General features: G+C 40.2%; 1 protein-coding gene and 2 long non-coding RNA genes across 6 annotated transcripts in view; 2 read left to right on the top strand and 1 right to left on the bottom strand.

The window, feature by feature from the left end:
- LOC143421820 (uncharacterized) overlaps window positions 1-27,025 on the top strand; it is a 65,571-nt gene that overhangs the window by 10,277 nt on the left and 28,269 nt on the right. The window lies entirely within an intron of this gene.
- spmip7 (sperm microtubule inner protein 7) lies at window positions 2,606-11,825 on the bottom strand. 4 transcript variants are annotated; one of them, XM_004554511.3, is made up of 9 exons: window positions 11,423-11,816; window positions 11,238-11,335; window positions 8,377-8,444; window positions 7,826-7,964; window positions 6,778-6,845; window positions 6,639-6,680; window positions 6,244-6,351; window positions 4,973-5,053; window positions 2,606-3,367 (listed from the first exon to the last, which is right to left on the bottom strand). In XM_004554511.3, exons 1-9 carry the CDS (start codon window positions 11,454-11,456, stop codon window positions 3,229-3,231), a joined length of 777 nt encoding a protein of 258 aa, XP_004554568.2. In that variant the 5' UTR covers window positions 11,457-11,816; the 3' UTR covers window positions 2,606-3,228. The 4 variants fall into 4 exon arrangements, with proteins under 4 accessions (XP_004554568.2, XP_076748019.1, XP_076748020.1 ...); XM_076891904.1 differs by having other exon boundaries at window positions 3,268-3,367; window positions 4,973-5,087; window positions 11,423-11,824; XM_076891905.1 differs by having other exon boundaries at window positions 3,268-3,367; window positions 4,973-5,081; window positions 11,423-11,824.
- LOC105940979 (uncharacterized) lies at window positions 12,138-14,837 on the top strand. Its single transcript, XR_001167632.5, has 4 exons — window positions 12,138-12,381; window positions 13,045-13,130; window positions 13,407-13,520; window positions 14,223-14,837. It is a non-coding gene; the product is annotated as an uncharacterized LOC105940979 (long non-coding RNA).

The raw sequence follows: 27,025 nt of genomic DNA, 5'->3' as shown, positions 1-27,025 counted from the left end.
ATTTTCTCTTTCTCCTTGTGGCTGTTTTTTCCCAGTGTCCCACAAGCCCCAAAGAGGGCTCTTATCTCAGGAGAGGCCGTGTGGCTGGATTGCTGAGTCACCTTTTGCGGGAGGCTGCCCTTATCTCCTAAGAAACACAGCATTCAGTTGGTTGCAAAAGGAGGAACTTTGGGCAGGAGCAATGCGGCCTGCTGTGTCTTCATGGCCATAATATGGATTGCAGCAATGCTCGCTGACTTCCTCATAGCCTCACAGTCGGTGCTGCTTTTTTTCTTCTGTAAGGTCCGTTTTAACGCATGACATGCAAAGGTGTGAACACGCTGCAGGATGGGTTAACTCCAGAAGTCGCGCAAAGGGAAGGCTGGGACAGAAAATGTGACTCAGCGCTACTGGCGACCTCGAAGATGTTGGTTCATGGCTGTGATCGCCTGTGATAAGAGATGCTGTCCCGTTCAGTGACAAAGCAGCTTCACTTCAGCCAAAATTTTAGAGAAGTACCAACAGAAGTGGGATCAATATTCAGATCTTCCCTCTAATGCCTGACTTGTTCAATTCTTACTGGTCGTTTGGAAATGCTCTCAAACTTCAAGGTTTTATAAGGTTATTATAACTCTGTAGCATCGAAAATGACACATGCGACATGCATGGAGTGTGACTCAAACTGCACAGAACCCTTTGCTCTCTCAGGTTAATCCACAATCTGAAGCAAGCCATGTTGTTGTAATTAATATCATTATCTAGCAAGCCTCAAAACATCATCAGGCAATGTAGCCGGCTGACTAACATACAATAGGCTGCGGACGGTTCTTATTTCATGGATCTTTAAGCAGTATTCACTGTTTCACATTTGGAAGCATGAGCAGCATGTAACCCTTAATTGGTTTCAACACCTTAATAAGTCAAAGACGTTCAAGACCGATAATCACATTAAATAGTCCAATTTATCTAAAAAGTCAATTGCAAAGTGAAAAACTCTCTTTCTTTAGGAATGCATTATGCTGCGAGGATGTCAGAGTAAATTAAATTCCCCTCTGCACACTAAAGCATCAATTTCCTTATGGTAATTATCTGCTGGAATAGACGTGTCACTAGAAGGAGTCAGGCATGCTTGACATTTAGCCTTTTTATGGAGCGGCGATGAGTAAAAATTAAGATGAGGAAAAGGAAATTAATCTGCAGCCTGGGCAAGCATTGAGAGATCCTGGAGGATAGTGGCTGAATCAATCATGGTGTTTGTGAGCCTGTTTTGAAAAGGAGCCGGTGATGAGATTCAGACCACAGGCTGGAAAATCTAAGCTGGAGGAGGAGGAGGAGGTTTTTAGCAAATAGAGTTATGATTGCTATGAGAAGTCTTACGTAGTCCTGTTGGTCTTAAACACAAAGTAAATTGGGTGCTATACAGAGAGGCCGTCTCACTCTCAAGATTATTACCACTGTCGTGTTGTACACTGAATATGTATTGTACCACCAGGTGAAATAAATACTGGAAACATGGCTGCAGACAGCCACATTATTAGGGGTTAAATAGTGAGCTTTAAAAGGTGCCGCTGTCCTCTGCAATTTCATGCATTTGTACGCTAAGCTAAGCAGTTAAGAGAGTCCTGCTATCTAACTGTGCAAGAAAGCCAAGGAGTTAATTGCCTAACATGTTCCTCAACTTTCTAGTGTCTTTCAAAAGTCATAAAATTAATGCAAAACAACAGTAATTACAACTGAAAAGGCTCGCTTTAACAAAACTAACAGCTGTTTTTTTTAGCATAAGTTGTTTAGCATAATAATCTGTGGCTGTTAGACATCAATCACCAACAGAGCCGTGAGCTGATATCGTGCCAAAAGGAAGGGTGCTGCCTCTAGATTCACTGGAGTCGCAGCAGCATAAAGGAAAAGGGATAAATCTTAACCTTTCCATGCACATAATTCACTTTACTTACCAATTTTCTCAGCGATGCATTAACTGGTAACATCTTTTAAAAAGAGAGAGAGATTGCACTTACTGCACTTAATAATGCTCTGTTACTTTGACAACTATGGTGGAAGTTGTGCAGTTCTTCGTATGTGATGGGTTTGATGGAGAGCTGATATCATATTTCTCGCTGTGTAAAGACTGCTTTGGACAAATATCAGCATGAAACAGGACCGATGGAGTTCAAAGGCAGTTTAGGGTCATTAAACAAGACACAATGGATGATATTTGCAGACTTGCCTACATTTCTTTTCAGTCTATATTTGGGAGTCAAAAGTGTCTGTCCAGAGGTCAGTGGCCTACGTGTGAGGGTGACGTTTTTTTCATGCTTTCGCTTGGGCCAGCAGCTCGCTGGTGTTCTGTGGTGAGGTTAGCAGCATTAAAGCAATAAGTAACTTTTGCCTCCAAAGTCTTCATGTCAAAAATTAGGACTTTCTAGGCTTCTCAGTTTAAAAACGTTTTTTTTTTTTTGGATTATTTTTAATTTAAATCTCTTTTGAGTGCCCTCACTTTTAGAAGTGCAACAATAAATAGCTAAATAAAACACAAATGACGTTAAATATACAATAATTAAAAAGAAAAGATGCATGTATTAGTGATCACACAACCCAAAGTCCTCACGTGTATCAACTTTGTGCTTAAGTACAAAATCCTCATGAAATGTAAATCTAAACAAAGTATAGATGAAGAGAAACAGGAAAACCATCTCATCCCTATTTCCTGTCTAAGCGTCAAGCTGCACTAACCGCAGACATAAAGCTATTGCTGCCAGGCACATCATAATAATGTCAATGTGCGTTACAGTCGCATCTACAGAAATCTAAGCGATGTATGTACTGAAGCCCACAGACAGCATTTTGAATGCAGATTAGCCTGTTTAGTCATAATGGATCTGTAAAGCTGCCGTAATTTGTATACTTTTAAAAACGTAATGATAGCGCTAAAAATCCTGACTTTCCTCAATATTTCGCCCCTCTCTTTGCCCTTCATGACAGACGCACACACACACATAGAGTAAACGAGCAAGCAAGCGAGTCAGTGAGAGAGAGCAAATATTTAAGAGGACAATGCAACGCACTCACTACCCAGAGTTAGAAAACCACTCATCTAAATCAGGGAAATTATGATAATGGGGCATCTCATTATTCTTTAACTCACTCTGAATAACTCACTGACATCACATCATCGTAGATGTATTCATATAAACAGATTGGATGGCGTGAATAGGAAGCTGACACCTTCGAGCCCTCTCTCATCTCGTTTGTCTAAAGTCTTGCTGTGGCGCTCGTGCACCAGACAGGAAGCACGGGTCTCATGAAGGGGTTGCAGGGAGCCACGGCGGTCACCGTTCTGGACAGGGGCGCTGTGTGCCTGAAAACAGAAGTTCCAAATTCTTCGAATGCTCTGTGAAAAGATGTAATGATATCTGTGAGTCACTGAATTACACGTTGTTTTAGATGACGCAAAAATCTAAGAACCTAAAGCTAATCTTTGTAGTGAAACACAGACTGACAGAAAAAAAAAACCCTCAGGCACTTCTGTTATGAGTGAGCGTTAGTAAGCAAAAATCCCGGGGATGTCTGACCGTTGTAGCAGACAGTTAATCAATCCAAGCTTGTCTTTTTTTTCTGTTTTGGGGAAAAAAAATGGGAGGCCAAGCCTAATCAGCAGAGGAAACAGATCGCAGGGGGGTGTCAGGCACCAGGAAAATGGATCTGGGTTGTGAAAAACCACCATTACCACGAGCTGCTCTGGATTCAGCCATCTGGAGATGCCTGCTCCAAAAGCCGGTAAAGTTCGCTAAACTGGGGCCCAACTAGGAAACAGGTTTGCACATCCTTAACAGACAGCCAACACTCCCAGAGTGGAGCCATGTTTGCTCTGCACAGTTAAGGGGCTCACTCGTGTCAACGCACATATTTTCAGTGTTGCACTGGGAATTAAACACCTTAAGATTTCCTTTTTAAATAAACCTTTTCAGGTTCTTTTGATGAAATTTGCTCAATTTTAGAAAATCATCGGTGAAATCCTCCCCTACAACACATATAACATCTCTCAAATTCCTACCTGTCTGTCTTTAGGAATGACGGCCGTTGTTTTTAATCTGTTTTTTAACATTTCCAATTACTGAAGCCTTTTCCAGCTGACCATTAACCTGCACCTCACCTGCCCACTCATGCAAAAAATAAGGTATACTAAGCTTTTAAGCAATGCCACTCAAATATGTACAGCACCCAAAAAAAGATAAAGTTCAACAACAAATCAAATTAAAAAGTAGGAGCATGAGAAAACAGTGATTATTCAGGATTTATATTATTTCTCTTAGCTGTTTTGTTGACACTGTTTTTATCTTGTCTGCCCATTTCCCTAAAACAGTGTCCGCTCTTTTAGTTTTACTAATTTCATGCTCTTTGGTTTATTTTTCTCCAGACTGCACGCATGTTTATGCATATTTTTTGCATTTTTCTTGGCTCTGTGGTGTAGTGGTTAACACGTGCACCCCACATCTAAAAGGTCCCCAGTTTGACTCTTAGGGGTGATACAAACTTAACCTCAGGAGTTAGTGTGCGCCCAGTGCCAGTCTCTGGCTACACTTTGATATATAAGGTAAGCTGAAAGTATTGTCATTTGTGTGTATTTCTGCCACTGTGGCGAGTTGTAGTCACATTTTCATAGACACCAGTAAATAATGGACACCTGTATGGTGAAGTTAAGAGTGCAACCTCATGTCTATGGATTGCATTAGACCGCCCTCTAGTGGAGAATTGTGATGTTTGCTTTTTTTGTCTAACTGGATAAAATGCTGGGAGAAAGAAATATCAAGGTGTGCAAAATAGTAAAATGATAAACTCAATCAACCCACAAATTTATGACTTACTTATTTCACAAGATGACAAGATAAACAATACAGACGATATATTATATACTTTTTAAATGTCATATTTTATAGGACATAATCAGTTAGCAATAACAACGGAAGTCTGTTATCAGAGTTTCATTCAGACTCACCCAGATAAGCTTGCAGAAGTTGCAGGAGCAGCAGAGTCAGCATAGGCAGCCATGCCTGTGTAGCCAGGGATGGTGGTTCGGCTGGCACAAGGAAAAGATGTTACAGACACTGTAACTTGTAAATGAGACACAGTGAGACAAAAAAACACACAATTTTTTACACCTGACATGTAAAAAAATTGTGAAAAATACTTTGTGCTTAACAAACAGTTCTAGAAAAACCACAATGAATGTAAGTGTGTGTGTGTGTGTGTGTGTGTGTGTGTGTGTGTGTGTGTGTACTGGGTGCAGTTTTCTGAGAGGGATAGAAGGCATTCAACCCATCAGGTCTGCATATTTTTGCTTCTGGTTTATTTTTGTTTTATCCTGAATGAGGACGACCACCACCTGCCACCTCGCCATACTGATCTTTAGTGCTTAAAGTTGAGATTTCAACAACAAAATCAGAAAACAGACTGACAGCATGACAGTATCTCGGTCCTGTTTCCAAGCTACCTTGATCCTTGCATCACTTTTCAGCACTGTACAAAGCCCCAACAGGCTTTTTCAGCCTGGAAACAATACAGGAAGCTAAAAAAAGAGCAAAATAAAAGCATTCAGAGCAGCAGATAAAAAAAATAAAACCGTAGACACTTCTAAATGTCAGCACCATGGACATGACTGATCATTTAGATTAGAATTCCCTACAAGGTGAAATCTGGTGAGATCTGGAATGTCTTATTTCCACTTGTTGAACTGCAGCCTGCAAAAAATGTGACGCTCCCTGCTTGTTGGCTTTCCAACTGATGGTGCAGCAACGATTCCACAGAGGAGCCACACTTAGACTTGGAAAAAAAAATCAATCCTAACTTGACATGCACAGCATGAATAACAAGTTAGGACTTGCTCTCCTCCCTGTCTGTGCGGACATTTTAACAGATGATGGCTAAAGACGGGCAGAGTGCTGCAGATGACTCGCTCACAGGAAAGCAGAGAACAAAGCAAACACCTGTCAACAAGGTGGACATTTTTTTCAGCCTGGCCAATAGGAATACACTTGTGCAAATTGACTATGTTTGAAATAAACCAATTAAAATGCTCTAGTGGTTATTTGTTGAAGCTTCAGACTTGTTTAGATGAAGTTCATAATTATTCTAAAAGTGTCATACCGGTCCATCAATAAATAAGAAACACACTAACAGGCTTCACAGTCTAAGTCCACTTTGTTTTAAGAATAATTACCATTAAAAAAAACCTCTGCTTTTTATGTATACAATGACAGTGAGTCTCACCGTGCTGTCGGCATGCATGGAGGAACGACGCTCCTCTTTACTGTCAGTGGCTGGAAGTCTTCATCTATGTTGTCAATGTTATCCATGTTCTCAGAGCCGACGGTGCCACTGCACATACACGAGAGCCCACTCAGTAATGAACGCGAAGGTCAGTGCTCAGAGAAAATATGCAGAGTAGCTGGATTCAAACAAAATACTGCGCCGCTAAGAAAATAGCAGAATCAAAACATGATCACCTAAAACATTTTCTGTTTAAAGTTGCTCAGTGTTTCATGGTAGCAGCAGGTTAAAGACATCATGCAGCAGAATAAATGTGGCAGGTATTAAAGAGCTAAAGGACCCCAAGATTTTGTACAGTACTCTGTGTGGTGGCAGCTCAAACATAAAATACTCACGTGTACAGAGGGATCTGACCTGATCTTGGATATGTACTGCAGCTGAACAAACCAAAAAAACAGGAAGGTGTGTGACAAATTTGCATCATAAAAGGGACTAAAAGAGAAAATGAGCTCCCACTGATGAACGAAATCTTACAAAGATATTGGTTTTTTGGCATCATTCCTCAGTCGAAGCTGTTGCCTGTTCCACTCAGCTCCTACAGACTTAGAAAGAACGGAAACAATCACCGCTTCATCACAATTTACCGATCTACAGATCACCTTTATTTTAACACTATAGGTACAACACATGTGCAGCAGTGTTTATGTTTTAACCCCTAAACTAAAGCATCAAACACTAAAATCTTTACCGCACTCATGTGAAGCAAGGATAGGCCTGCGAGTATTTTTCTTATTCTAACTGATCCCACAAAAAGACTAACGATGGGGTTTTCAGCTACTGTGAAACAGCAGTCCAATGTGAGACTGGCTCAAAAATAAACTGGAGTGCATGTGTTCACTGTAATGAAGGAACATGTTACCCCAGTGCTACAGTGTGGCTCACCAGGGTGTGTTCAGTCATGTTTGCTGGCGGGGTGCTACACAAACTGGATCAATGCGGTGGGAAAAATGCACACACACACATATATATACACAGTCAAAACACTGCAGAGAAAGTGAGACACAGCGAGGGAGTTTTTCTGTTCCTTTGGATGTCATGTTTAATAGGATGTAAAAAAAACTGAAATGTCAGAAATTTGGGGCATGCTATAAAATTAATTTGTTAGTTCAAGTAGCTCCTGGATGTAGCAGCATCCACGGCATCAATGCCAGACAGGAGAACCAGATTTATTTTGGCCTTTTCACATAAAGGAGAGAACTACAGAAATAAAGAAATATTAAGCTGCATATCTGCTTTTTTCAGTCTCCCTGCTGCACACACTGTATGCCAAAAGGTCAAGACTGACAGGTAATGAACTGCAATCACATTTATCACTTTTATTAAAACCAAATACAAAATATTAGCACACCTATGCATGGGTTATTATGAAAATTGCCTTTGAGAAACAATAACCATCCAAAAATCCAATTTCCCTCAGTTGTGTGAATGATCTAAACCCCCAGAAGCCCTCTGCTGGGGCCAAGAAAACAGAGCTCATGCCTCGGCAGTGTTTGCCAACATGCAAACACTCTCCATGGCTCACCTGCCACAGCTGAGGTCGGCTGTTGTAGCGCCTCAGTGAGGCACGCTCACTCACTGGGTCTGCCAGTTTCTCCAGGGTTGCTTCTGGTGCCTTCAAGTGCCGCGGTACCTTTGCAATCCATCCAGCGTCCTCATAACTCCTGCAGAGAAATTAGGACTTCTGCCCATTAGACACGTGGACCGAGTGCCTTGAGTGCAATTGATTAACTTGATTCCCGAAAGTTATTTGCTTTCATTTGAATTCTTAACCAGCCTCCTTCGTTGCAGAAAATATATTAGACAGCTTATTAACTGGGGAGCCGATTCTTCCCCGAGGCTTTAAGCAAGGCTACAGTTCATCTGCATGATTTCATTAAAGAGTAATTAACACAACAAGAGGACGCATTGTTCCCTGATGACATCAACGGAGCACAAAATCAAACCTATTCCCTCCCGATAACCCTCAAAGCAACCACATCGTGTGTGGACTTCGCATATCAGTAATCAGGAGGTAAGCTTTGTTCAATGTTATTGTTATTGAAAGGAGCCAATTAAAGGTGCCTGTGTTCTGACCTCTGTGTTGCAGAAGTGTATCTGAGGTGTCGAACTGCCGGTGAGATATCTGGCCCGACTCCTGGATCCTTAAAAAGCAATATCAGAAGATTTATCAGTGTCGTGTTCAACTGGAAATCATGAGGCTCACGTATGTATTTTTAACACATCTAATGATGAGTGTAGGTTTTATTTTTTTACCTGTTATTATTAATATAATTATACTCAACAGTATTGAAAACCATTATTTTAAAAAACGCTATTAAAAACCATAATTTCTCACTTAAATTCTCACCTGGCATTAGACCATTAATTAGCGATGGCACCAGCCAAATGATCTTTCAAATTACCTCTGATAAATGCAGAAAATCTGATACAATCTGTGAAAATTCATCTGAGCTCAGATTCATCAAGTAAACATAAATGGATAATGAGGCTCATCCTACGGGGGTCAATGACGTCTGAATCAAAATTTATGGAAATCCATCCAGTAGTGCTCGAGATCTTTCAGTCGTGACCAACAAACAGGCTGTAATTACCACCCCTAAAGCTGAGTGTGCCTAAAAGCACAAAATATCAGGATGTTCTCTTAATGACTAATGCAAAACAAAGACACACAAATTCCTATATTCACTCCAAAGTGCATCCGAGCGAGTCAATCGCAGTATTTGACGTTTTTACACATCAGCGGGCAGCATTCAGATTCTATTGGTTTTGCAGCTTTGTGCATAAAAGAACAAGGCGTGTTGACACAATGCTGAAAACACAGCAAAACCAGAGGAATAGCAAATGCAAAGCAAAAGTAAACTGGCTTTTCCTCCTTTAGTTAAAGAGGGAGATGAAATAAGAGTATAACGTAGACTCCACCAAAAAAACATTCTAGCTACCACCTAATTCAGAGCCAACTAATTTCGGTCACATGTGTAGAAATAGGACAACATCCTTCTTTCTACAAAGAATGGTGGCTGCCTGGTGACCACATTAAATTGTTTTACATGCAACTTGCGGTGATCAAATGATTGCTCAGAGCTTGAGGCCGTTGCACACTCATGACAACTTTTGATTGCAAGGCGATTGCGAAGATCACCAGACAGAAGGCAACCTCTGTTATCAGTCTGCACGAGCACAACTCCAGGGGACTCGACTCAACTGGCTGCCGGCTGGTTGTATTCTGGTTATCTTCCTCTTGAACAGGAAGGTTGCAAATATAACAGTTAAATATAAATTTCTGTTCATTGTGTATTTATTTCTATGCAGACACTATAAGCTATGTTATGTCAAAAGTTTATTACACTTAATTTCTGTGTTATCAGAAACAGACTGCATGTAACTGCCAACGTCACCCCACTCTATCACAGACTGATAACGGACTGGCTCATCTTATGTCAACATTTATGGAAAGTGTGATATGGCAGAAGTGAGATAAGTTTATCTTATTGGATAAAACAGATACTGACAAAGTTTAACTCTGAGGACCTAACTTGCAACACCTGTTGTACTACTCAGCATATCACAAAATGTAAAAAATAAATAAAAATGCAATAACATCGTATAATGAGGGAAGTCTTTTGATAATATTGTATCTTGAACTTTCTCGTGAGTCCCAGCTTCCAGTATAAAGGACTGTTTGAACTAATTATAGCATATATATATATCATTTTAGCTAGTAGAAGTATGTGGAGGATGTTACATTACTATATTTGCAAAAGGAAAAAAACTAGCACAATGCAGTACAGGAGAGGAAAGAAGACTAAAAGGCTTATCGTGGTGGATTCAGCTCTGGCTGACTGCTGATCAGCTGGTTGGGATGTCTGCAGTGTTGCAAAAGCCTGTGTTCCCAATAGAGAAGTTGCAGCGTGCCCTCTTGTGGACATCAGGGTGTTTCTATCATCGTCTGCTGTAAACTGACTTAGATCACCAAATAACTAATAAGCCAATATCAGTTGTTTGCCGATCTAAGCAGATAACATCAGCTGTATGGAATCTGCTGTCTGATATAATTATTTTTTTACTCATCCTGCAGTATTTTCTGCGCTGTTCCAATTATTTTGTTGTAGATATCAGGGATCGTATTGAAAACTAATATGTGAATATGTGTGACCTTGAGCGTTGCTGCTAGCAGATACATAAAAAAGAAGATGACTTAATAAAACATTGATAAAACACTATCATCATGAATCTGTCACCCTGGAGCTTTTTATATTCTGGCCATCAATCACTGCACTGCCAGAAAAGAGTTGAGAAGGTCCATTGATTTCACTGCGCATGTGTTAACTTCCATACTAAAAATGTATTATCACCACTGTAATCCTGAACTTCACACTACTTAAATACAGGCTTTAATCAAGTCTCTATTCACTGAACAAAATACCTATCTGCAATAACTGAGCACTGCGAGACCTCTCTTAAACAACAATAATGTGTGTCAAGGTAATTATGGACGTTTCAATTAGCAGTTTCAGAAACAAAATAATAAAGCAAGGTTATGTCCTCAAAGTGAAAACCTGCCCACATAATAAGCAGTATTATGTGAGGTGTGATGAGACTGTAAGTGAGGTACGCATTTCTGATTTAATACTTAATATGTGCTTGTGTTATGATAGGAAAGTGATTAATACAGCAGTTGTGATGAAGTGTAATGATAGTAAGCAAGCCAACAGCATTAGTTCAACCAAAATGTTTCCAGCGTCTGCACTGTAGTAAGATTTAGTATATAAATCAACAAAACTTTAATGTGCTCAGAGGAAAAACTGAAGAGGGAAAACTGATGAATTGTTAATGTGTGAAGTCTTTCATTTCTCATTTGGGCAAAAACAGGCAAATTGAAGATGTCACACAGTCGCACTTCAGTACAGAAACCAGTTCAGTCAGTCATCACTCACCTGATTTCCAGGATGTGTATCAGGCAGATTGTTACTGATCATCACTGTTGCTGGTGTCCTCAGTGACTGAGGTTGAATTTTAACAAGATCACTTGAACCTTAGGATGACACAACAACAATACATTCTCTGACAAATTGTGAACTATAACTATGCACAGCAGTATCTGCCCTCAAGGTCAAATTACCCTGCAAGAAGGCCCCGGAGCAACAAACAGCCATGGTCCCTGCTGACCAGCTCCCAGTCTGGATGTGTATGGATGTTGTGCCTCTAATTACCCATCAGGCACAGAGCACACAACAGACTACAAATGCCAGCTTAAGCTTAATTATACAGTATTTAGCCTGGAGATGTACATACCAACTAGCTATTACCAATGCTCTTTAGTAGCTGCTCCAGGTATTTTATGCTTTGGGTTGTTGTAATAATTTAATTGCAGAATAACTTTTATATATGTTATAAAACCATATTATGACATGAAATGAGCTGAGCTGTTGTTTCAAAAGCTAGCTCTGGCAGTTAGCACTGCTAGCAGTTTTAAGTCCGTTAGTAAACAAAAGGCTTTCATTAATATTTGCATATTTACTGTAAAAATGTAATGGGAGCTTAAATGTCAAAGAGAGAGAGAGTGAATAAAACAAATTTAACTTACAGTGGAAAGTACTGCGCTAAGAAAATGATGAGCCAAGCAATATTTGTTTAGAGCTAGCCAATGCTAGCTAAAAAAAAAAAAGCAGCAATATTTAGCTTAAAGTAATGTAATGTTTAATATTTTATAAAACAAAAAGCTTACTAGCTAATAATTTTTAGGGTAACAATAGATACTTCTGCCTTTAGAGCTGCCTAAATTGTTCCGGCACAGATTGAGCAAGGTGCTGGGAACATTATTGATGGCCATGTTGACAGTTGCTGCAGATTTGTTAGCTGCACATCACTGATGTGAATCTCTCCAAAAGTGCTCTATTCGCCTGAGATCTGGTGACTATTGAGACCATTTGTCTACAGTAAACTCAATGTCATGTTCAAAGAACCAGTTCAAGATTATCTGAGCTGTGGGACAAGGCACATTATCCTGCTAGAGCAGCCATCATAAGATGAGTCCGTATTAGTTGTAAAGAGATGAGCATGATCAGCAACAATCCTCAGGTAAGGGGCACTAAGTCTGCCAAGAAACACCAGCAGCCTGAGCTGTTGATACAAAATGTAGGGATCCATGCTTTCATGGCATTTACCCCGAGTTCTTATTCACTAAGTGTCCAAGTCTGACAACAGTTAGATCAACTTTGACGTTAAATTTCACCAAAGGCAGCAAACACAGCAGCTCTTATCGACAGAAAAGGTCAAGATATCCTCAACAATTCACCTCAGTATCACTATCACTGTACAGAAGCTTCACTCACTCATCAGTTGGCATTGGACCCATTCAGAGAGTGTTAAAGCCTCCTCCAGAGTAAATAAAATTAGACACTTCTCTGACAGCTGAGGAAAACAGTGGACTAACAGCAAACACTCACAACAAATGAACAGTAGTTAACTCAGGGGTAAAAACGTAAAACTGAATATTATATTCATGCATAGCCCTTTCTTTTTTATATGAGTAATTTATTGCTAAGTGTTTATATTGTTTTAATGTGCCATAATATAGTGTGTCCAAAAATATCTTTTACACAAACAGTCACGCACACCAGCTGGCTATGGTTGTAACAGGATGCAGTATAATGTTGTTGATTACTCTTGGCTGACTAAACTGTGAAAGGTATAATTTAAAAAAGACATAGTTTAAAGAAATAAAACATATTTGTTCTGCAGTGGCCACCATAGTTTGGATTATGCGCTTGAATTGGGAGGAGAAAGAAAACAAAATTCCGTTGACTGCAATCTACTGCCATCTAGTGGTAAGATTTTACACACTGTAACTTAAACAACAAATTTCTGTTAAGAATACTCCAATATATATATATATATTTTTTCAGTTTTGCTGTAAAACTTTCAAATTTTTTTCTGAAATACTCATACCAGCCTGTCGCAACCAATAAATCACCTTTCTCTCCTATGCTCAGTTTCAATTTAAAGCTACACAAATGCGCTTCTATGTTTTTTAGATGTAATTACACAATAATCAATGTGTTGACTGGCTGATTAGAGACTTACATTAATGAGCCGTTGAACAGGTGTCTAACATTTTTCGAGTAAAATTGGTTTCCACGCTGAACTTCACGCTGTACCTGCATGAAGACCACTAATATGAAGTGACCAGAAGGGGGCACTGCAGCACCCAACAGCAGGTAGCTACAGCGAATAATTTGAATCATTGTGGGTGCTTTATGTTTTGTTTGTTTGCTTACTGTTTCTGTAGAGCCTAATATATTAAGATTTTATACATTTATTCATTATTTAACTTATTTTTAGAATTGTTTTTATGAGAATAAAATATCTAGTGTTTCGATCTGTCACCCTGCCGCAGCCATCATCCATAATCATTACAACGAAAACAAGAAGATTGATGAAACAACCTTGAAACTCGACCAGAGAGCGTGGTGATACTGCAGCTTTTCAGCCAAGGGATAATTTACTCTTTAAACAGTTTTTTAATTTGTATTCACAATGCAACAGCTCAGCAGATTTTCCTTTGGGGGGGCAAGCGATATATTAAACTGACACTTAATTTTTTCAATTGTTGGTTATTCATTTGGTGCATCGTGAAAAAACAACTGAGATAATATCTATATATAATATAGTCAAACGTTATGTAATTCCAAACATCGAAGCACAAATTTAAAGGAGCATTTACTCCCATATGAGATAAAGAAAAGCAAAAGGTCTTCATATTTGACAAAATTTCAGCTTGTTTTTTTCCCTCTAGGGGTAGTTGCCCTGTTAGCAATCAAGCCTTTATCACTCAACAATAGATTAACTATCCAATTTCAAGGCTCTGACTTGCACAGTATTTAAAATATGCTTCTGTTTGTTTGTTTTTTACCACTCAGTCTTGCTCTCAGAGCCGCATGGGGGATCCTCCTGTAGTTCCAGGCCTCGTCCTCGCTCAGGTCTACACATACCACTGAGAAATTTGGGGTTGTTTGAGGCCTCTCTCTGAAACCGGGAGGGACCCACAGAGCAGAGGGGACATGATCAAAATCTATGAATTTCTTTCGACCTTTGAGGCCCAGGACTACCTCAGCTCCAGCACTCAGCTGACCACAGCAGGGGTCCAACAGGGGGACATCATCTCGCAAAGGAGCCAGGGTGACACGCTCAGCGGGGGGCTGAAGTCTAAGGGAGCCTACGTGTCCAGTTTTCGGTCTATCTCTCCTACCATCTCGGTGCAAACTGGAGTTCAGCCGCCTGATGACGTGAAGCTCTGAGGAAAAAGGCTCGAAGGGATCCAAAACTGCAGTCATTACTGCCTGGGAGGAAATTCCTCGAAGGCTCCTGTGAGTTTGTGCAGTGAGCGCTCGTTGCCCAGAGACTGGGTTAGTTTCCTGCTCGGATCAAATTACTGACATGTAGACCTGTGTGCTGAGCGTGGAGGTGCAGCTCCACATACCTGAGCACATTATTCTGTATTTGTAATAATATAATAAAGCAAAGGTCTAAAAACATCCCATCGTATCCATTCTGGATGCCACACCACGCTGATTCACTTCAGGGGAGCTTTCATAACTAATAATGTTCCCTCTGAGCTTCTATATTTTGGCAAGCTACACCTACTAATTTATCACTCTGACCACATAAAAACATTTAGTCAGCCATGCCCTGGAAAAATACTCTACACAAATGTTGTTTTAGTGGCAAATGATAAAGGGAAGACTTGGCCCAGCATCAGGGTTAGTGAACTGTGTGTCTCCTCCTCGGAGAACGCCACATTACTTCCCGTGATTGGTAAGGAGCCGTTTAAACCCCCTCCTTTTGAAAAGTTGCCCGCTTTTCCCTCAAGAAACCACAAGATGGAGCAGTAGAGCCTAGACGTAAGATGAAGCAGAGCAACCCAGTCCCTTTTGAATTCAATGACAGTCTACAAATATCACAGCAAAAAATAAAAGTCTCAGCTGTACTGTCATGATGATGCACTATGAATTCAGAACTACCAAGGTGACCACAAGTCCAACACCGACTTTGACCGAAGTCCCTGAAGACATATTATTAAATTAAATTATTTATTTATTTATTTTTGCTCATGAAGGCTAAACAAGTTGTTTTCCAAGCCTGAAGTACTTTTAGCACAGAGAGACTTCAAATGTAGGCTCTGTTTTGTTTTTATTTAAAAAAATTTTTTAAAGCCGGCAGTAAACTAAATGAAAATTATGTAAATCACACAGCCAAAGCAAAAAGTGTTTTTTTACAAAGGCTGTAATCTGGTGAATGTGCAGGCTTTGAAAGAGCTGTCTCATATTCACTGAAGCCAAAAAGCACAGGAATACTATGTGCCTCGCTGCCTATTAATTAGCCTCCTCGAGTTGTCTGAAATTTAACGTACAAATGTAAATAAATGCCCCACAAATTTACAGGCACGATGGGGCGTGCGTGCTTTATAATGAATACTGAAGGCACCCTGGCTAAGTGGCATTTTTTTTCTTGGGAAAGAACTGATGCTAATGTGTCAGTGGTGGTGATGATGGTGATGCTTGCTGATAGATGATTTTTACTCGGGCTGTCATTAGGAAATGTAAACACCCAAGAGCTGTTGAAAAGGATGTGTTAAAAATAGCCTAATTAGAGTTATTCTGATAACCGACTGGTGAATATGCCCAACTCCCACACAGTGCTCCTCCACAAAAGGAGAGCAGGAATGACACTTGTGAAATCTTCTATGGCTTTTTTTTTTTTTTTGGAAATTACTTTTTTTCTGGTATATCACACCATTGTCACAACAGTCTTGTGGCTTGAAGTGTGCAGATTTTCAAGTATTTTGTAGGAATTCGGTTATATGTGGGTCTAGAGGTCCACATGACTTACTGGAGTTGGATTCCATTAATCCTTCCCTTATGAGAGGTTATAACTGCATCACACTGTATTCCTTCCAATGCTTTTGTCTACCAATTATTTCAGAGGGGTTTTTTTTTGTTGCTGCAGGATTTTAAATACCAGACTAGGCTTGAGATGACTGTATTATTTTTTTTCCTTTTTTGCAGGGAATCAGATATTTCTGGAGCAAGCAGTCATTACCATTGGAGCAGCCCTTGTTACTGAATCCTGTGTTATTAGTCAGCTTGTCTGCTATTCTCTAGACTCCTCCACAGTCTCAGAAATAATTTAAATCTCACATCTCGCCTGTGGTGCCAGGTCCAATGCTATAGTGCGGCAGCCACTAATTTGCACGGTCTGCATTCATCTGAGAAATAACTGTTGCTCTGGATTAAGAGCCGCTGTTGTCTCCGATGATGCTGTCGCTGCAGAGGGTCATCAAAGCAAACTCCCAAATGTAGCGCCGGCTTTCTGAAGACAATATAGGCCGATGCTGCTCCGGGGCAGCAGAGCCAGTATTTTTGTTAATTAGAGGGTTGAGGGTGAGTCGGTATGACACCTCAGAATCGTACAGGCAGGGCTAGGAGGTGAGGCGGCCACCTGGCACGTGGGGAGCGTATCATCACGGGGCGGAGAGGATGCTTTAGAATGGGGATAGACAGCATCGTTTATCACTGGAAGAAGGAGCTGCAAGAAAATTAAACAGATAAACGCAAAGAGATGAAAGACAGATATTAATGTCTGCATGTGTTCGTATCAGTCCCGCATAAAGGTTTGATATATTAGGCAGCAATACCTTTGGGGCCACAGCTCATAAAAGCAATTCCTCTATCCAGCCATCTCTGTATGCATGATATGCAATAGAGTTCATACAACAGAGCCCCATCGACGTTTGTTGCATAAAGCATCCGCGGCTGGGATTTCGTCCGTATGTCTTGTAAACTGCTGAAAATGCATGACCATATTTATAGCACAAGGGCCCTAAGTCATAACTCGTAGGTCAAATTCATCACACTGTAAAGGCACTGAATTGATTACTGCCCGTTGACCATGAATGCATTAGATTAGAGGGCAAATTGGCTGCAGTGTAGTCTGTGTCATGCTGTGTGTGGCACCCTCAACCATTTGGAAAAATCCAAACAGAGTGCATAGATGTAGCTCCCACGAGCAGCAGGGGTAGCCATGTCCTCAGAGAGTGGCCGAAGGCTTTATTGTAGCGCTGCTTCCCGGCCCTCGGTTGCTGCAGCTCTCCGCTTGTCACACTCAGTTAGCTCAATGAAGTAATGAATATGCCGCTGTACATTTTTCATGAGGGAGGTGGGAGTGAAAAATCTGCTCCTTATAATGCTTTTAATATGGAAGTTTTCACACACCCTCTTCCCCCCGCAAAGCCCTCTCCGAGCTATCATGGAGACGCATGAGCATGATGGTTTAATGTTAACATTCCCCAGGGGAGAGTCAGCATAACGCAATGTCACTTTCAGTGATGAATATGGTGACTGCAGCAGACATACAAGCAGCTGTATATTATGACTAAGTTGGGATAACGGTGGCGTCTGCCCTCCTTTGAGAGAAGGCTTTAGCTGCATGGGGGGAAAAAACTGGTGGCCAATTCTGTCACTTGAATGGGTGACTCAGGCACATCATTACAGTAATGAATTAGTTTATCAGGAAGCGCAACCATAAGCTTCCAAAAATGGAGGGCTATTAAGTATTCAAAGATAAACGCAAACACAAGGAATAATCAACAAGTAAATAATTAGGCAAATGATTCCGGCTTGGCATGTTTGCAATTATTTTAAATGAACTATTTAAAATTATTTAACGTACAAGAAAACAAATACCCACGCAGTAGATCTAAATAGTCAAACATTATGCTAACAAAGATGGCGGTACTGATACATCACTGCTCCTGATACAAACTAAATAAATTATATTAGGACTACAGATCTTTCCTTTTTTCATATTTCTGTCTGGAGAGGCGTTAGACACGAGGATGCAAATGCTGACACCAAAGCAGACAGAAATAACAAAGTCAAACCTTTAATTTGGCTGATACATGAAGTCCAAATGAACAAAGTCCAAATAGCAAATGAAAAAGGGAACAAAAGCTGAGATCCAAAATACACAAGGGGAGCAGAGAGCCATACGGGGAAAACACAAGAGCAAACAGGGAAGGACAACTGATGTCTTGGCAAAGGACAAAGGAAAGGCAGCGCTGTATATATGCTGAGGGCTGACTGAGGGACAAACAGGGCATGTGCTACTGTTACAATGTGGATGTTTAGATTACAATGTGGCTTCAAACAGTGGCTTCAAAAAGCTCAGGGTTCAGATAGTTTGTTTCTGAGTGATGCTTCACCCACCTGCCTTTTTGAGGGGCAACGAATCAAATGGCTTACACGGAGGGGGAGGAGTTAAAATGGCATCTTTCAGACAGTGGATGGACTTGGGAGCTGCACAAAGGCCCACTTTGCAATAAATAAGGATTATAATGAATCGTGTAAATCATGCAAATCTGTGACAGATTTTAATCAATTGAAATTGTTTTTAAACTGCATATTCACATATTTGTGTTTAGGAATAAACATACAAATTGGTGGAATGTTTCAGTACATTTATACAGTATTGTGCAAAAGTCTTGAGCCACCCCTCATTTCTTTATATTTTGTTAGGAAAATGGGAAACGTGAAAACAGACATAGAAATTGAGTATAGAAGGCAAACACAAAGTTTTAATTTAATTAGCTTGAAAGTCAATATCGAGGATGACCACCTTTATTCCTCAATGCAGCCTGAACTCTCTTAGGCAAGCTTTCTTGTCATGTCTTTAAATAATCTTAAGGAGTAGCTATCCAAGCTCCTTGCCTTACCTTTTAAAAAAAATCAGCACAGCATGTTACTTAATTACGTAATTAGTTACACAACGCGTTACATTCTTTTCTTGTTACTCTATGAAATTACTTAAAAGGTACTGTCACAAATAGTTAACAATATAAATCTGAGGCTACAGTGCACACTAACACACATCTCTATACACATGGTAATTCTTTTAGTTTTTAGGTATGGGGACAAAGCAAAGATAAAAACCAGTCCAAAGACACTTTAAAGCAATCGCCACAGTCCTTCTAATGGAGACTGCAAGTCTGAGTGCTCATCACTGCTTTGTTACTTGTTGATGAGCAGGGTCTGGCTCTTGGGCTGGGGGGTCAGCGTGCACTCAGCTTTAAAATCCCTTTGGGCTGTTGGCTAGTTTCGTGTTAGCAAACTGTCTATGCAGATGTGAGAGCTTGCAAAGAGCTGGTGTTGTGTTAGCAGTATAATGCGGTTGTCCCTGTCCTGGATGCTGTTTGTGCTTTACCATACTGTCCTTTTGTGAAATAAAAATAAATTGATGTCTATATCTTCACTCCTTAAATGGCTGCATGAGCCACCATTTTTCTCCTCCCGAGCATGAATTGAAATCAGCTGATTGTTGGAAATGCTAACAGGAATAACAACATATTTGTAACTGTAATGTAATTACTGAATTTAGTACAGTAACATATTACATCACTGTGTTATTACAGTAATGCATTACTTTAACACTGGGAATGAATGTCTGGTGTTTGGGATCATTGTCATTCTGAAAAATTAAGACTATGGTTTGCTGTAATAATATAATTTATAACCAGTTCCTTACTTTGTTTATTATGTGTAGACACTGGTTCATCACTTAAGCGAGTTGCCTTTTATGCTTGAAGGATTCGTAGGTCAGGGTTAAGTGGCTTAACAAACAAACAAATAAAATTTCCCCAAGACTTGCACCGTACTGTAGGTCTCCAGACCTACCAGATACAGAAGGTTAACAACTTAAGACACAATTGCTAAGACTAAAATCAAAATATAGTTAAAAAGGAAAAATAAAGACGTGAAATGACTAGCTAAAAGCTTCCCAAACAAAAACAGGAACCGTATGGTAAAGGTATTGTAACAATATCCACTTTATGCACTTTTACTTAACATCGACTTCAGAATGAAATGAACAGATAACAGGTTACACTGAGGAAAAGGTACTTTAGCTCATCTGTTAAGGATGCTGGGCTGTTTCGTATCATTTCTGCTTTTAGAGATATTTTTTTCTCAGCCTCGAGGTGTCTGAAGACACCACTCCGAATCTCTGCTTTTGATCTCTGCGTAATAACACATGTGATTTTCAATTACGGTACAAATAAGACACTGCATTAGGCAAAGATACACGGAAGGTAATGGACTTCCTCTGTTGCTCGGTAAGATGGACTTGTCCCTCAAGACCTCTGTTTCCATTATTAAACCACCTGCACAGTGCCCACCTCTACAGTTTCCATCCCTTCTGACCAAGGTGAAATTACCTGCTTTTGAACCTTAAGCATTATAAAAAGAAAGAAAAAGAGCCGCAGAGTTGTCACCCACAGTCTCAGCCTTCACTGCCCGGCAGGACTTTTTGTGTTCTTTAGGGCGGCAGCAAACAAAATATGCATTGTTGAGGTCTGACATCCCTATAGTTTTCATAATCAAAATATCCCAAGGGAGTGAAAAGCAGCATGTGAGCTGGTGGCAAATACTTTCACCGGCCACTCTCCCAGTTTGTATCAAGACCTGGATGATGAATTACCATAGCAGGGCCTGAGAAAAAAAATGAGAACACCCCAGGATGAATGTTGTGTTGCAAATACAAACACTTAGTATTCCGCAGGGCTGAGACAAAAGTGGCTTCTTTTTTGATAACCTAACAATTCACTGTGCCATCTCCAGTCTAACAGCAGCTTATGCAGATGTGCACGGCTCAGGAGTGCTCTGCTGTACTGAGGATCACCCCCCCACGCACTCACACACACCACCCCCTTGAAATTGTTCAGCAAGCAGGTCACATTGGCGTGGGCTGCCTGTTGTGGATAAAATGCTGAAACACTGTGCTCCGAGACACTCTAAAGCCTTATCACTCACCTACCTGGCCTATAACAGTGTGATGGATAGGCCCAGACTGAACCTGCAGTCTCCTGTCCAACCCATGTCATTTAGAGAAAATAGATTTGCTTGCTCCTAGGCTTAGATTACTTCTTGACTCTTAAACAAAACCGAGCTATGGGTTGCTTCCCATACACTACGCGACTTAGAAAAATCACACAAGAAAAAAAGAAAACAGCTCTTAAAAAGCGTTTAAGTGCTGTGTTTGTCAGCGGCTGAGTTGTGTGGCACAGGGGTATGGATGGGAATCGAGTCAACGCTGCAACGGTGACCTCATTTGGAGGCAAGACAAGGCAGTGAGTTGAAATTGAAAATGTGAATATCCAGCTAATGGCAGAAGGGAGCTGGAGATATAATACCAGATCTATAAAGGACAATTTGAGGCCCTCCACTCTTGAGACTCGGGCGCTCAATCATGAAGTGATTCACTCAGATTGATCAAGGAGCGTTGTAATCACATGGGAATGTTACATTTGGCTCCAAAGACGGCTCGCATAAGTGTCAAGAGATTCAAAACTGGATTTAATGGATCTGAGGTGATGTGCTTAGAAATCCTTTCAGAAGGTGCAAATAGAATCCTCAGAGCATTTTACTGGCATTTAGCAGCTGTCCGGTGAAATTAATGTGCAGAACAGAGGAATAAATTCACCGTCAGAGACACAGAAGGCTGGAATTTACTCAGTATTCTCACAGCAGAAAATCAAAGGGCCGTGGCCCTCTGAAAGAAGATTTAGAAATCTGCTAATGAACCGCACTGTTGATAACAGTCCCGCATTAAGCAGAAAGCCTAAATGCACTTACAGATAACAAGCTTTCTTTTATTTAAAGCGATTCCAGTTAAAAGCTCGCTGCTCCCTCTGAAATTGAAATAAATGCCGCAAATGTGATATTAAATATTCATAACCTTCAGCTGTCATCTAGCTTTTCCCCGTTTCAAGACAAACGTGCAACAAAAAACATGATCCAGCGTAATTACGCACTTCTAATAAGTGTGAAAGTAGATGAGTGGGGCGTTAAGGGAAAGCAAAGCCAACTGAGATATCATGAGCTGCTTTTCTCACTTATATCAAAGTTCCCAACACTTGAGTTTCATGAATGCAGGCAGGTAACTTCCTTTTTCTTTCCTTTTTTTCTTCCCCCTCTTTCTCACGGAACATTTTCACATCTGTCTAATCGTTGTCTCCCAAAGCTTTTAATGCCTTTGATAAGATTGCAGACAGATAGGCCCATTGACTTAGGCTTATGTGCGTCTAAGAGAAATCATGACAGTAAACCGGTGCTTTTAAAACTTTAGATGGAATATGGCGCTGAAAAGGTTTTATCTAAAGCTTCAATCAAACTGCACTTTTATATCGAGCTTTGAAGAAGCGCCAGCCTGTGAAAAAAAATTCATATTGTTTTGACATATTAATGAAACTACCTGTGTTTATGTCGTGTTTTGCTCTGCTATGTGACGTAATGATTCTACACAAAGCAACAGGAGGAGCCTTATTGTCAGTTTTTAAATTAAGAATAGTACCTATAGAGGATACACATTAGTCGTGGGCAAAAAAATGGACAGCTGTAATCTTCATTATTAAAGGCATTTGATGCATATCTTAAACAGCAAACCGGGTCTGTGACCATCTTTAACTCCTTCTTGTCTAATATGTCATTTATGTTTTTACATAACCCACCTTGGCAATGTAAATGTAAATTGGCAGTTTTGCCATGTTTACACTTCATATGTTTGGTATACTGATGTTCGGTAACATGTGTTGCCCCTGTTAAAAAAAATTTTTAATGGCTCAACATATTGTATAGCAGGGGTCTCAAAACTCCAGTCCTTGAGGGCCAGTGTCCTGTAACTTCTCCATGTGTCCCTTCTGCAACACACCTGAATACAATTAGTAGGTCATTAGCAAGACTCCAGAACTTGACTGCATGCTGAGGTGGCGGCAATTCAGCCATTTGATTCCTGTTACAGCAGCTCATGAGTGAATGAACATGGTGCAAAAAGTGTACATTTAGTAGATCATTTTCCAAACACTTACATTTACTTAAATTTACTTGAGTGGGGTTAGGAGTCACCACTTCAGCATGCAGTCAAGTTCTATACTCTTGCTAATGACACACAAATTTTTATTCAGGTGTGTTGTAACATGGAAAAGTTGCAGGACACTGGCCCTCGATGACTGGAGTTTGAGACTCCTGCTGTATAGCGAGTGTCATAAACCCTTAAATGCACAAGTGTTTGACGAATGTAGATCTACTTCAAAAGCTGAAATTAATAACATTATTTGCTCATGACCTTTAAAAACATAGCATAATAAACAATAAACAATCCAATGCCACTTAATGGCCACGTTTTAGTGCTTTGCCTCTTATGTACCAGGGATTGGTTTTGTATAAGATAAATAAATAATGTTCTTAATATGATGACATTTAAAGACAAATTACACACTCATAATCAGTCCTAGCAAATGTTTAAAAAACAGTACAATAAAATAAAAATGTTGTCCTAAAGGACTCTTTAATAAATACAATGAAATATTTTTTTCAGAGAGTAGCAACATCCTTTTTCATTTTTACTTTCTCTGAGCCCAGGCGGGCACCTTATGTGTCTTCTAAAGTTCTTTGAAGTTGAGTGCACTGTTACACTGGACTCAGGTCTAAAAATAGTCTTTTAATGTCTTTCTGCAAGTTTGATGTGATGCAGCCATACACATGTCACATATCTTATTACACCTTTTTAAAATCTATATAATCTTCCTGAGTGTTAGTGACTTGTGAATATCAACGTATCACCTCATATTAATCAGCTTGCCCCTATTCTGAACCATAAGGTTAATGTTAGGACTACACTGACTCTCTATATGCAAAATAAATCTTTTAAAATGATTCTGAGGCAGAAAAATACATAAGACAGTTTGACAGCAGAGACAAGTTAAACAAGACTAATACCCCATACTTACTAATGACTGGATTGGATCCCATTTGAATACATATGCTGATCATTTTTAAACACTGTAATAACTACAGTGATGATAACCCTATTCTGGGAGAACTTGCAGCTCCTCCTGTTTTTTGTTTCTCATCCATGATGATATTTTAGGGGTTTTTTGGTTTTGGTTTTTTAAAGCTCTCTTAAAGATTTAAAGAGTTTTTTTGTTTTTTTTTTTGCATCACAGGAAGTAGAATATGTGTTTTCTACTGCATCTGGGATCAGTCACAGCCAGTTGCCATCTTCAAAGTGACTTTGTCGTGCTAAGACAGCGATAAAATGGCAATAAGACAGAGTAAGTCTTTCAGTATGCAATGGAATGGGGTCAAATCGGCAATTACATATAATCTGTTTGTGATGATATGGTGATTAACTGTGACAAACTGGCAAAAAATTGCAAATCTGTTGCTGTTTGTTGCAAATCTGTTGCTAAGTGCATGCACAGAAATCCACGTTGAGTGCTTAGTTTCAGAGTCCAGCCAAAAAACAGGTTTGAATTTCAGAAATTCGTCCACAAATAGCAACACAGTTGCTGTGGGAAAGTGATTTAAGTCAAAATTGCTTAGATGCTCCGCAGCTTTCCTTTTACATAGGAATATAACTAAAACACAACTGCTTGACCACTGGCTGTAGTTTAGCATATAGAGCAGGTCATCTACTAATCGAAAGGTTGAATCCCTGGCTGCTTCAGTCTGCATGTCAAAGAGTCCTTGGGCAAGATGCTGAACCGCCAGTTGTTCTCCAATGCACAGTGAGAAAGCACTTAGGCACAGAAAAAAGTACTTGTGTGAATATGTGTGAATGTGTGATGAATGAGGCGAGTTGTATAAAGCGCTTTGAGTACTCAGGTTGAGTAGAAAAGCGCTACATAAGAACCAGTCCATTTACCATTATACCCATCCAGCCAACCTGATGGCGATCTGTCTGCATTTATAAATTAGACGGCAGTTTGTCTGAGTGTGTGACTGCAGTCAGTCTCAATCAGACCAGATTGTTTGGAAACAGGTTGCCTCCCACCACGCAACCTGTGCAGTCACCTTGCAACCAAACATGGTGGCCCAGATATAAAGTGTTTTGCACATTCAACCTCTGGGCAATCAGTTGGTCACTGCGACTACTTGGAGTTGGTCTCTCTCAGAAAAAAAGAAATCAGTGCAGTCACCTGGCAATGATCAATAGCAAGCAGTGCTATTTTTAATCTAGTGCGACTGAGCCACTGATGTAAGGTACTGTGCAGGTAGGACCAGCCCTGGCTTTGGTTTGATCTAGAGTGTGTGTTTACTGCAGATCTGCCATCTTCAAAGCATTAAAGTGTGTTATTGTATGGCCATGGTAGAGCTCTGGGGGGCTAACTGCTGACGCTCACCAACCATAGTACGAGCATGCTGACGTTTACCAGTTGTAGTCTTTAACGTATTAGCATATCAGGTGTGCTAAAACTGCACAACAGAGGCTGATGAGATTTGGAAAAACAAATGGGCAAAAGTCTATCAGATAAATAATAAAATAATATAAGTGAAAAATATGAGCCGCTGGTAGCCACCAATGGGACATATTTCAGTGAGGGCATTCCTCCTGGCCACCAGGACAGACAGCTAACATGGAAAAAAATTTACAGAGATGGCTTAACTGATAAAATAGACTAAAGGAATTAGAGGTGTGTGTTATGCTGCAGAATTTTACTCATTAGCCGACACTGCAGCTCAGCGATTGTGTCATTTGCCATTAAGTTTACAACATATTTCATAATCTCTTGTGAAGAGCCAATAACTCCGGAAGACATTTGATTTTATGCCACATTGCTGCACTCAAAGTCACGTCTTCACACCGATGAAGATTTCAACTTTCTTTCGCTGACCGAGAGTTTTGGTTGGTTTCTCAAAATACGCGATGCTTTCATTTCAAATGAATGCTATAAATGAATAATGAATTTCATCACCTACTGTAATATGAACACATTTCATCTCAGCGCTGCAGCGTGCATTGTCCAGAACAGGGGAGAAGCCTAATTACATAGCTACAGCATTGGGAAGACCGGGCTTAATCTCTTATGGGTTTCTCTAACAGATGTATCCAATTAATGGCCTGTCTTTGAAGAAATGTAGATGGCTACTTCTCTGGGAATTTTATTTCAAAGTAAAACACCCAGCCTCGTTTCTGATGAGCAGACTTTATGCCCAGTCCTAATTCTTTTGTCCAATACACAGATCTGATCTTAAGTAACTGCTGAAATATGAAGTGATTTAAAGAGAATCTTGAATGTTAATGACCTGGACAGAGACGCTCAAGGGAACTGATAGAGGCCCTGTGATGGAGCCATTACTTTACAGGCTGAGTCACAGCAGGTAAGCTGCTTGGGAAATTACACATAAGGGAGTATTATCTTGTAAAATGAAAGACTATACAGATAAAAATGGCAGCAATCCCTCTAAATGGAAGAAAAGAGAGAGTGTGTGTGTGTTGTGGGGGGGATTCGTGTATAGGAAAGAAAAATCCCACAATCATTTACCACTTGTATGCACAAGAGCAAGTCCAGCTTTCCTTGAATGAATGAGCCTGATTTGAGAGGACACTTACAGTCATAGGAATAGAGGAGTTAAAGACAGCCAGAAAACCTTAATAGATCTGTGCCACTGCTCCCCCGCTGCTCTGAGAGAAGCCTCTCACGTAGCATGTACATGCATTTAGGCTTATTTACCTCGATCCCTTCGGCTGTCTGACAGGCACGTCTCACCGCTGGAGATGCAACATCGTTGTCTGGCAACCTCTTGATCAAAGTTTTGCAGCGGGGCCAGCACGCTGCACAGAGGGTGACACAGCTTTGCTGCTAATGCAAAAGATGACAGGCGAAAGCGTG

This window comes from Maylandia zebra, linkage group LG13 (assembly GCF_041146795.1).
Source record: "Maylandia zebra isolate NMK-2024a linkage group LG13, Mzebra_GT3a, whole genome shotgun sequence".
NCBI classification, from domain to species: Eukaryota; Metazoa; Chordata; class Actinopteri; order Cichliformes; family Cichlidae; genus Maylandia; species Maylandia zebra.
This window is presented reverse-complemented; position numbering and strand designations above follow the sequence as displayed.

Excerpts from the sequence above, each read along its gene's own strand:
- spmip7 (XM_004554511.3), bottom strand. The coding sequence starts at position 11,456 with ATGGCTGTTTGTTGCTCCGGGGCCTTCTTGCAGG. Across the intron at positions 7,965-8,376 it reads TACACTTCTGCAACACAGAG|GAGTTATGAGGACGCTGGAT; the intron begins GTCAGAACACAG and ends ATTTCTCTGCAG. Across the intron at positions 3,368-4,972 it reads ACTTCTGCAAGCTTATCTGG|AGCATTCGAAGAATTTGGAA; the intron begins GTGAGTCTGAAT and ends ATCTTTTCACAG.